The sequence below is a fragment of the Chlorocebus sabaeus genome, chromosome 11, assembly GCF_047675955.1.
Source record: "Chlorocebus sabaeus isolate Y175 chromosome 11, mChlSab1.0.hap1, whole genome shotgun sequence".
Lineage (NCBI taxonomy): Eukaryota > Metazoa > Chordata > Mammalia > Primates > Cercopithecidae > Chlorocebus > Chlorocebus sabaeus.
In genome coordinates, this window is record NC_132914.1 from 39886489 (window position 1) to 39898746 (window position 12258).

At 35.5% G+C, this 12258-nt stretch overlaps 1 protein-coding gene and 1 pseudogene across 22 annotated transcripts in view; both read left to right on the forward strand.

The window, feature by feature from the left end:
* PPHLN1 (periphilin 1) overlaps positions 1–12258 on the forward strand; it is a 120869-nt gene that overhangs the window by 70699 nt on the left and 37912 nt on the right. For all 22 annotated transcript variants that reach the window (XM_037997249.2, XM_037997256.2, XM_073020630.1 and 19 more), the window contains one exon: positions 3227–3367. In XM_037997249.2, the coding sequence (XP_037853177.1) occupies positions 3227–3367 (141 nt within the window). The remainder of the gene's footprint in view (positions 1–3226; positions 3368–12258) is intronic.
* LOC119623989 (U6 spliceosomal RNA) lies at positions 2928–3026 on the forward strand (annotated as a pseudogene).

The following is a 12258-nucleotide window of genomic DNA, read 5'->3' on the forward strand; positions in this document are numbered from 1 at the left end:
TGACAGAATAACCTGGAAAGAAGAAAGGCCTTTGATGCCAAGCAAGAGTTTGGCAAAGAACTGTGTGTGTGTGTGCATGTGCATGTCTGTTTAAATCTAATTGTGGCAATATTTTATTTTATATGAGCCTTTTAAGTAATGGTTCATATACTTCAGGAACATTGTGTAAATTTCATTATTATGAGCTGAGATAGATAGAATTCTTAAGTTTCCACCTTATCTTCACTTGCTTCCATCATTATAGTTCTAAGCAGTTTGGGAAAATGTGTGGTTTATAGAAAGTCTAGTAAAATTGAAGGTAAATTCAATAATATACTTAAATACTCAGGCATGTTGTGGTTCCTGCCACTTTTCAGTTTTGTACTTTCATCTTTTGAGCTCTGCTACAGCATTTCCCAAAGTATTTGACAGCATAGTCTGAAGGGTCTTAATGGTCTGAGGAAGAAAAAAAAAGATTCTAATAGCCAGTTTATTTGGGAGATGCCAAGTTTAAAAGAGTTAGGTTGGTTTTGATATTTCAACACTTTTTAGAGATTTTAATGTATTATTAATATGTTCATCGGTGTTCAGTAAGAGGATAAATAAAAGAATTTGCATAATTTACCAAAATTTTGACTATGTTTTTTTCACAGCATATATTTCAGGATTAGTGTTTTAAGGTACACTTAAAAAATACTGTACTAGTTTTCTTATAGTTTATATAGTTTATTTAAGTTCACTAACTCTGCATTGTATATCTACTTGTGTCAGATATTGCTTTTGAGGTGCCATCCTAGCCATCAAGAAGGGTACAGTCAAGTTTTGTAGAGATATAATTTGTTGTCCTTAAACAAATAGCTGTGAGAGTTTTCTTTTGGTTATCAGAATGAAAAGAAAATTATTTGAAGGATATTAGAGTGTCCTGGTAGATGAGACCTAGGCAGGAAGATTATTTGAGGCCAGGAGTTGGAGACCAGCCTGGGCAGTGTCGTGTGGTCTTGTCACTACAAAAAAAAAAAAAAAAAACCTGTGTGTGGTGGCCCCTTAGTCCCAGCTACTCAAGAGGCTAAGGTGGGAGGATCACTTGAGCCCAGGAATTGAAGTTTGCAGTGAGCCATGATCACACCATGGCCCTCCAGGCTGGGTGACAGCAAGACTCTGTCTCAAAAAAAAAAGGGGGATGGGGGGGCAGGTGCACTGGCTCACACCTGCAAAAACAGTGGGACCCCGTCTGTACAAAAGAAAACCCACAAAAAATTAGCTGGGCATGGTGGCGTGTGCCTGTAGTTCTAGCTGTTCAGGAGGCTGAGGTGAGAGATTCTTGCTTCTGGATGATTGAGGCCGCAGTGAGCTGTGATTGCGTCATTGCACTCCAGCCTGGGTGGCAGAGCAAGACCTTGTCTCAAAAAAATAAAAATAAAAATAAAAATAAAGTCTCAATAGAATAGGTTACTTCCTGCTATGGAGGAAAAATTTTAAATTTACGACTTAGGTTGTTTTCACATACAGGATGTTATTTTCGGCTTCAATGTCTGTGCTTATTCTGTCCCTAGTCTAGAATGACCGTCTTCCATGGCTCCCTTTCAGATTTATACTCATTCATTGGAATCACTAGTGTTGGAGATAATACAACTCAAGATCTTTCTTGATTCTACTTTTCTACCTACTGTAAAATTTTATGCCACTTTGTATTTCATTGATGACCTTAATTTTTATGTCTAGCGATATATGTTGAATGTATCTCAAACACTTGCCTTGTTTTCCCTAGGACATATGTATCTAATTAAAATAAATTTAATTACTGATGAGCTCTTTTAAATTAATTGTCAGTTTTTTTTCCGCTTTTTCACTTGCTTTTTGTTTCTGAAAGCTCCTGTCTTCTCTGATGTATTTTCTGTGCTCACCAGTTTATGTATTGTGTGTAGGCCTATGTCTTAGTTTTGTGTTGCAGTAACAGAACACCAGGGACTGGGCAGTTTACAAAGAATGTTGCTAGTGGAATTATTTTCTTAAATGACTTTTATGCTTTTGGTATAAGTCCCTTAACATATGTAACTCAAACTTGTAAAAAAAACTAGGAATTTTTATTTGTTTGTTTATTTGTTTTTTGAGACGGGGTCTTGCTCTGTCGCCAGGCTGGAATGCAGTGGCGCTGGCATGATTTGGGCTCACTGCAACCTCTGCCTTCTGAGTTCAAGCTATTCTCTTGCCTCAGCCTCCTGAGCAGCTGGGATTACAGGCACCCGCCAGCACACCCAGCTAATTTTTGTATTTTTAGTAGAGATGGGGTTTCACCATGTTGGCCAGGATGGTCTTGATCTCTTGACCTCATGATCTGCCTGCCTCAGGTTTTTTTTTTTTTTTTTTTTTTTTTGTAGATCATACATGTATGTGTCAGAAATTCAAATGGCACCAAAGTATTTACAATGTGGCTCTTCTTTGCTACTTCTTGTAAGTTGTTACTATTGAGACAACTCCTTTGATCATTTTTTTCTGTAGATAGTGTCCTTCCAGAGATAGTCTATGCATATATATATATATGTATTCCAATACTTAATCCCCCACCTGACTGTTTTAGATGTAATTCACAGTATATTTATTCATTTTTCAATTATTGATCTAAAACTGAAGTGATCATTATTGATTTATGGGATTTTCTTTTTAATGATTTCAACGAATTGTTAGGCCACAGGAGCAAGGTGGTTTAACTTCTAAAGGTACAGCCTTTTCTCATATTCCCTTTAAATATATTTCTTTATGCATGTACAACACCTCTCACTTCTATTTGGACTTTTTCTCCTCAGTATTTCATAAACTGATCGCTTAAGGAATAGTCATGGGACGAGAATTTTTTTATAAATATCTTAATATAATAGGAAATAATATTTTGGAATTGAATAAGCCTAGAGGCTTTGTCTTACCTAAAATTTAAAAAGTAACAGTCTCACTTGCTTTGGCAGCATATACACTAAAAATTGGAATGAAACAGATCAGCATGACCCCTGTGCAAGGATGGCACACAAATTCATGAAGTGTTCCACATTAAAAAAAAAAAAAATAGCAGTTATTTCCTCGTTATTCCATTTCACATATGCTCATTATGCATAGTGAAATCGAAAGAGTTTTCTCTTCTTAAAACATGTTAAACCTAGCACTTAATATAATTTGCCAGTTAGTGCCTATACACAACCATCTGAAATGCTCTGTTTTTTAAGAAAATATTAAAGGTTTCTAATTCCTTTTCAAGGCGGGATCCACAGCACCATTGTTTACTGATCAGCCAGAGGAACCTGAGTCAAACACAACGCATGGGATAGAATTATTTGAAGATAGTCAGCTAACCACGCGCTCTAAAGCAATAGCATCAAAAACCAAAGAGATTGAACAGGTGAGAATCTACTTGTCTACATGTACATAATTTTTGTTTGTGTTGCTTTGCACATGTAAACATTTATTGAATAAATATGCTTCATTTCTTTTTCCACCTGTAACTCTAAAACTACAACTTAAAAAATTATAAAAATTGTTTGAGTTGACTTCACAGTCAGTTTGATCAGCATGGTCCCCCACCCGGATTGTTTATTTTTAAATACAAAACAAACTTCTTTTTTGCAGAATATTAATATTCTAGTTAGTATGAAGCAATTAAAAATTATTAAACAATAGGGATGGGATGGAAGAAATGTTCAGTACAGCAAAATGTTAGCAAATATTTTTGAATATTGGGATTACAGATGCTTTTTATGTTTTTCATTATACTTTAAAGTATTTTCCAAATATTAAAGAAAAAATAAAGGATACTATTTAAGTCTAGTTTTTTAGTGAAGTCATTTTGAAAAGCAAGACTTTGCTTTTAATGTGCAACTATTACAGGGTTATTATTTTATGAGGATTAAATGAAGTAAATGCAAAATGTAACATTTTGTACAGGTGCTTATTGATGTAGTTGTTACTCTCTAGTGCGTTGAATAAATGTAATTACATTGCTAATAATCTGCTAAAAACTATTGGAAATTAAGAACAAAGTGAAAACTTTTTTCTAGGTGCTGTTCAAGTTCCACATCAATTAAATCTGTTTTCTTTTGTTGGATAGAGGATGGTCTCAAATCCTAGATGTGACTGTGTAGCTTATGTTAATGTCACACTAATGTGAAAAGATAAGAACCAGAATAGGAAATTTGTCATGCAAACTATTGGAGTTTCAAAATGAAGGTGGTCAGCAGTATCAGATGCTTAGAGGAATATAAGGAAAGTGGAAACTGAGAAAATTCTGTTTAATTTGGTGATTGGGAGCCAGTTGGTACCTTTCAAGATACCAATTAAATGAAAGCATAAGTAAAAGGTTTGCTCAGTAGATGTATCTTTAACACAAAGATGAATGTCCTTATTTTATATAAAATTACTATCCTTTTTTTCCTTTTTTTTGTTAATAATTACTTGACATATGTTTTTATTTCCTTTTCTCCCCTTACCACAATGGATGCTCTGTGAAAACAAGGGCTTTGTTTTGTCTTGTTTTATTTACTGCTACATCTGCCATCACCTAGGACAGTATGTGTAGTAGGCTTATAAGAAATACTTGTTGGATGGATGACAGGTGGAGTCATAAACCTGCAAATGACCTTTGAGTAGTCCCTAAGTACTATATAGAATCTTACAGCCTGTTGCTCAGGCTGATCTCAAACTCCTAGCCTCCAGTGATCCTCCTATCTCAGCATCCCAAAGTGCTGGAATTATAGGTGTGAGCCACTGTACTAAGTTGCAGTTTGTTAAAGGAGAGGTTCTCTTAAGAATATAACTGGTAGAAAAACTTGACTGAAATAAAAGGGGAGAGGGATTATTTTGTGTTACCATTTATTCATTCATTCGTTCGATGGAGTCTCACTGTTGCCCAGGCTGGAATGCAGTGGTGCGATCTCGGCTGAATGCAACCTCCTCCTCTCAGGTTCAAGAGATTCTCCTTTTTCAGCCTCCTGAGTAGCTGGGATTACAGGCACACACCACCACACCCAGCTAATTTTTGTATCTTTAGTAGAGACGGGATTTCACCACGTTGGCCAGGCTAGTCTCGAACTCCTGACCTCAAGTGATCCACCCGCCTCAGCCTCTCAAAGTGCTGCGATTACAGGTGTGAGCCACGGCGCCCAGCCTGGATTACCATGTATTAATATTTCTGCTATCTCCTATTGTTATTCATAGATGATCTATTCAATCTTGAGAAAATGGGTTACTAGTCGGGTGTACCTTAGCAGTACACACATAAAATTATTTAGCATGAAGTCAGTTTTTGTGATACTTTATAAAAATCTTGTATCTGTTTCATCTGCAAGTTTAATTATATCTCTGTTTTCATCTGTCTGTTGTTCAAGTACATGAAAAATCTGACACGTGTTATTATTATGGCAAAGACAAATAACCTAAAGAAAGAAAAATAAAGGGAAATTATTATATTCTGTTGTTACTAGAAAAGTAGAACAGTTATTTGAAGTGCTATAAAATAGAGACTTAATGATGTTAAACTTTGGAGTATAATGACTCTGATTTTGCTAGGGTACTTCACTTTTCATATGTTAACAAGAAATCAAAACAAATCCCTGTAAAATGTTAGAAAACTAGTAAATGATACATAATTATTTTATAAATTTATATCTAGAACTTGTAATTTTTGAAAATGAAAAAGTTTTACAATTTGTGTGTATGTAATTTTGATGTGCACTTTTAAACATTTTATTTTTATGGATTAAATACCAACTAGGTAAGAAAAATTTAAAGATTTGATAAAGCCAATTATCCAGTAATTATTCTTTTTTTAATATGCTTAAAATATTTTATACTTTTTTATAAAAGTAATAACACAAAAAAAGCCCAGTATAGATGTGACCAGGAAATCAAACTAGGATAATATAGAAATGTAAATATTATTGTAATACCCAAGCTGCCTTTTCTTCCTGTTTCGAGTGTAATATGTTCAAGTATTTTGTAAAGATAAATTACAATATATATTTTTGTGGGGATTTCTATAAATTGGGTCCCTCCAGTCTATTGAATCCCAAGAAAGTCATTAACTTGAGGACATATTGTAACATAAACTGAGTCTCCAGGCCAAAATTTGTTTTAACCCAAATGCCCACAGATGCCCCAGTTCTTGATGTTCAAAGGCATGTTTATGGAAGTGGATTGTATCAAAGTCATCTCAACGAAGGGGGCAAATGTATCACCGTCTCATCCCTGGGCATATAAGAATTGTTTTAGAATTAGGGCTGCAGGTGACTTTTGAAAAAGCCGCCTAGATTATAATCAGATATAACTGAGAACCACTAGTCTAAAATCCTTAATCCAGAAAACATGAAGTTGTATCTCTGAAATATTGTATTGCTAGAGATAAGTCATTTTTAATCATTCCACTTTTATTTGAATGTCCTTTGGATATGATCCACTCTATTACAGCACAACTCACCTCCTTATGCTTTGGATCCTAAGGTGTATCTTCTTTTCTTCTCATTTTCCCAGATTATCTTCTCTTACTTCTATTGGGCTGCCTTTAACGCTCAATTATTGGGCTATTTTCGCAGGCTTTCTGGCTTCTGAGCTTAAACAAATTTCAGAATGTCTCCTGTCAGTATACTAATTCCTAGAGAGACCCCCTACAAATTTTTGTGTGATATGTACTCTGGTTCACATGTGTGGCATTAATCCCTTGACAATGATAATCCTGCAAGCCCTCCTATACCTACTATTTGACTTGAAAGTCTATGCCACTATTTGCTATCTTACCATTGAGAAATCTTTTTTTACCACATTGCGACTTTGACCCACACAGATTGAAATCCTTCATTATTGCATACCCAACTTCCCTCTATTGCACCTCTAGAGATAAAACAATGTTTACTTTAACTCCTTTTAGTATTTAATATTTGCAAGATCCCTTATAATTTGATTAAAGTATGCTTCGTAGGTCAGTGAGATCCTTTGTTTTCCCGGGATCTAAAACATTTTTTAAAAAGTCGTTTTGTAATTTCCTACTTGAAAAGTATAGATTAAATTCTTTTTACTGACTAGACTTGGTGGCTCATGCCTGTAATCCCAGCACTTTGGGAGGCTGAGGTGGGCAGATCACCTGAGGTCAGGAGTTTGTGACCAGCCTGGCCAATGTGGTGAAACCCTGTCTCTACTAAAAATACAAAAATTAGCCGGGTGTGGTGGCGCGTGCCTGTAATCCCAGCTATTAGAGGCTTACGCAGGAGAATCACTTGAACCCGGGAGATGGAGATTGCAATGAGCTGAGATTGCGCCACTGCACTCCAGCCTGGATCACAGAGCAAGACTCCATATCAAAAATAAATAAATAGATAAATTCTTTTTTCTTCAGACAGAATCAGATAATCTCAGTAAACCTGGGGTGTGTGTGTGTGTGTGTGTGTGTGTGTGTGTGTGTGTGTGTATATGCAAATCTTATGACTAAGAGTGTTAAGGTAGCCAAAATCTTTTAAAGGCTTGACAAGTAGCGAGAAACAGTTACTTAATGAAATAACTAAGAATAGTAAGTAGCTACATTTTATTGGAATATTTTACTATGCAAACTAGTCTTGAAAAAATGAGCACCTTCTGTATCTTCATGCTGAAGCTACAGTGCTTATATTGCGATTCTCTGTCTTTGTTGTACATCTTTGGAGCTTTTCAAAAGTAAAGCTTCTTGGATTTCAACCATAAATATTCTGATAAATTAAAAAATGAAAAATAAAATAAAAATATTTTAAAAAGTAAAATCCAGTAAAACAATTATCAGAACTCTTCAAACTTGAATATGTACATAAGTGACTTGGGGATTTTGTTAAATACAGTTTCTGACTCAGTAGATATGGGATGGGAGGTTTAGATTTTGAATTTCTCACATGCTCCCATTTAATGTTGATTCTGTTAGTTTATGGTCCCTATTTGGAATAACAAGGAATTGGAAGGAAGTGACTGTTCTCTTTAATTCTGCTGTTTCTAATGTGCTAAAAGATTGAGAACGATTACCACCTTAGTATTACAAGGATTAGAGATGTTCCATCCTATATATTTTTTAACAGAGGTATAATTAATATACAATAAAATGCATAAATCTTAAGTATTCAGTTGGATGAGTTTGTTGTTGTTGTTGTTGTTTTTTGAAATGGAGTCTTACTCCGTCGCCAAGGCTGGAGTCCAGTGGTGCAGTGTCGGCTCACTGCAACCTCGCTTTCCAGGTTCAAGTGATTCTCCTGCCTCAGCCTCCCGAGTAGCTGGTATTACAGGCATGCGCCACCACTCCTGGCTAATTTTTTATATTTTAGTAGAGACAGGGTTTCACTGTGTTGGCCAGGCTGGTCTTGAACTCCTGACCTCAGGTGATCTGCCTGCCTTGGCCTCACAAAGTGTTGGGATTACAGGTGGGAGCCACCACACCCAACTAGTTGGATGAGTTTTGACAGTTAACACACTGTAAACATCATTCAGAACAAATACATATGAAAGTCCTTTCAGATACGAATAGTTGATTTTATTGACTATAATAAGGATATAGTTAGGAACTAAAGTTATGTTCATATCTCAAAAGCCTGTGTTCTGATTTGCTATTGAGTATCCTCCAACACATCCAGTAAGGACTGCATTTTAGGTGATAACATACCAAAACATAAAATTTAAGACACAGAGATCCTGCAGTAAAGAGTTTTCTTCTCACCCATAACTCTCAGCTGCCCAGTTTCTTTTCTTAGCAAATAGACATACTGATATGACCTGCGTATGTATGTGTATGCACATAATTCATATACAGTATGCATATGTATGTATAAACACATACATACACGTGCATATACCTGGATCATAGTTGATCCTGATGAATAGAGATAAGAGTTGATGTGTGTATCTCTCCATTCTTTTTCTTTAAATACAAATGGTGCTGGGCATAGTTGCTTTTCTGCTAGGGTCTGTCTGCAAGAGGCCCTGAGTCATGGAAATTCTGTGTATCTCTCTCTCTCTGTCTCTCTCTCTCTCTCTCTCTCACACACACACACACACACACACACACACACAGACAGTGCACGCAAGTGACTATACTCTGTATTCTGTTCAGTATTGTTAGAAGTCATTCCATATTAGCCCATTATTAATAGATATTTACATCTGTTATGAACCACGTTTTTAAATACAGTCCCCGATTTCTCCATATATTTAAAAAGATATGCATGTATATTTTTAATAAGTAAAGCATTGCATTTAAAATGAATAATTTTGGGACATTTTGAGTTTAATACTGTAGATGTCACATGCCAGATTTGAGAATAATCAGAATATGAGTTTGCAAAGAATCTTAATTTCTTGCTTGTACTAGTCACTGTCAATCTTTCTTAAAAATTGTATTTGTAAATTCAATTAATAAAACCTAAACCAAAACAATTGCAGGGATGTGCCTGAAAATATTTTTTAAATACATTATACGCTTCAGATTACAAAAACTTGCCGTCTGTAGAAGGACATGTCTATCTTTGTTTTTATTTGGTAGATAATAACTGAAAAAAGAACAAGTACCATGAATTCATTTTTAAACCTCTTTGGCTTTTTCAGAACACTCTGCTAATATAATGCTGTTTTATGAAAATGTTTATTTTTCTACCTATGAGCAGGGGTCCCCAACCCCTGGGCCTGCGGACCGCTACTGGTCTGTGGCCTGTTAGGAACCGGGTGTCACAGCAGGAGGTGAGTGGCCATGGGGAGGGGAGAGGGAGGGCGGGCAAGTGTGCATTACTGCCTGAGCTCTACTGCTTGTCAGATCAGCGGCGGCATTAGATTGTCACAGAAGTGCAGACCCTATTGTGAACTGCAGACACGAGGGATCTAGGTTGTGTGCCCCCTCACTCCTTCCGTGGAAAAATTGTCTTCCTCGAAACTGGTCCCTGTTGCCAAAAAGGTTGGTGTCTGCTGCCTATAAGTATGCTATCTATTGAAAAAAGGGCTGATTATATATTCATCAGGTAATTTGTAGTTAAAATATAGATAGGAATCATTTTAGATACAGGCACAGTACTATTTTGAGGTGTTTGTTGTTGTTGTTGTTTGTTTGTTTTTTGAGACAGAGTCTCACTCTGTCGTCTGGGCTGGAGTGCAGTGGCACGATCACACCTCACTGCAGCCTCCACCTCCCAGGCTCAAGCAATCCTCCCACCTCAGCCTCCCTAGTAGCTGGGACTACAAGTGTGTGCCACCAATCCCAGCTAAACTTTTTTTGTATTTTTTGTAGAAATGGGATTTCACCTTGTTACCCATGTTGGTCTCCAACTCCTGGGTTCGAGAGATCTAGCCATCTTGGCCTCCCAAAATGCTGGGATTACAGGCGTAAGCCACTGTTCCCGGCCCATTCTGAGTTTCTTAAACATATAGAGTAATCAGGGACACTTGGGGAAAGGGATTGATTATTTTGATGTTGTTTTCTTTCTTTTAACTTCAAAACACTTATCCCGAATATTTATTTGTTTCTGTAAAGACAATTTTTATTATAGTCATAGCTATGCCAACCTTGTTATGCAAAAGAAATTTTATTTCGTAGCCATTTAGGAACCCTGTTCATTATTACAATTAGCTAAGAAAATTGAGTTAATTCAGAATTTATTTTGTTGATTGTTTAGTTATTAGCTTTATTAAAAGTCTATTAATATATTTTTTATTTTGAATTCCGTACTATCACCATTTGTGTGACCATATGGTCTACTTACTAGCTTTTCTTCGCTTTTCCCTCCAAATAAAAAGGTTGGGCTGAATAATCTTAGGTCCCTTCCTGATCTAAATCATACTGAAAATTAAAAGTTAAATATTACTTTTTCTGTACACAATTGTGTGTAGCTAATTTCATATTTAACTATAAAGGTTTTTTTTTTTTTTTAAACCGTTTTAAGGACACAGGGCTCTTAACGTTAAAATAAATTTTTAAGTAACCTTGGAATATACCACTGTTGTGTGTCAGTCAGTAATTAGTATTTGTTGAGTTAATGAATTGTGCAGAGGAGGTTTTCTTCCGTAAATGGGGTGTTACATTTAATTGTAAGTGTTGTAGCTGTGGCCCTCTTCCCTTCTTACAGTATCTCATTTCAGCTACTACTCATTGCTGGATGATTCCCAACACTCACTAGCTCTTGCTCTTTTATAATCTGTTTTTGTTTTACGTTTAAAGAGGCTGGAAGTAAAGATTAGTCAAATGTACAATCTTGAAAATGTTAACTAGAGTTGTGGACATGGAAAATAATCAGCTTTTAGCATGTGATGGATTCCAGTGAAATTGTTTTCAAAGTAGTGGCAGCTGTATCTATTGTCGTTTCAAGATGTAAGCATTTCATAGTAACCTTACATAATAGAAACATTCTTTGTTTTTCCTTTTTATCAGAGCAAGTAACCAATGTTCTTAAAAGTGCAGCTCTCACCATTATCTTGTCTAGACATCAAGTCTACCCTACTGTATTTAACAATCCATTATTACCAACCACTTGTTCAGATTTTATATATATACAGTTAGTAAAATATACTCACATAAGATTTACTTCTGAAAGTCTGGATTCCCAAAACAACTTGAAAAGAAATGATTTATTCTGACCAAATTTCAAAGAGTTTGAAAGTTACAGTTTACCAGATTCTGGTCATGTTGTTACTCCAGAAGCTTGTTGAAGTAAAAGTATAAAGTTTTTATTTTAAGAAAATCTAAAGCTATCTCTATAAGATAATTTGTATCATATTTAAAAGCAAGCATCTCTAAAGGTAATTTAGTTATTTTGTACCTGATATCTCTTTAAGTAGGAAGTTTGCTGAATCTGTTAAGATGTTATATTTACATCAAGTATAAAATACAGACAGTACAGATACCAAGTCTTATAAGAACCTTGCTTAAAATGGTATGAGTACCTTAAGGGATGAGACCATCTTGGACCTTATCCTTGAGGATGTTACCACTGAAACAAAAAATACCCAGTTATAAAGTAGTTTCAGTAAAGGTTTTCCCCATGGCATAAACCCAAGTATAAGCTTCATTTTCTCACCTCTTCTCCTCATCCACTGTGTTAGGTAAGCATTTTACCTAGTGGTTCCAAATTACTGTTCCATGCTGCTCAATTTTGTTTTCTTAAGTCAACAATTTTTTTTTAGTCTCTGAGTATTTCATGGTAAGGACATTTATAAATGGCATGGTATAATGGACACTGGATGCTTGCACTTAGTGTTTTTACATCTTAGAGAACTTTTCCTCTTTTTTTTTTTTTCTTTCTTTTTTTGAAA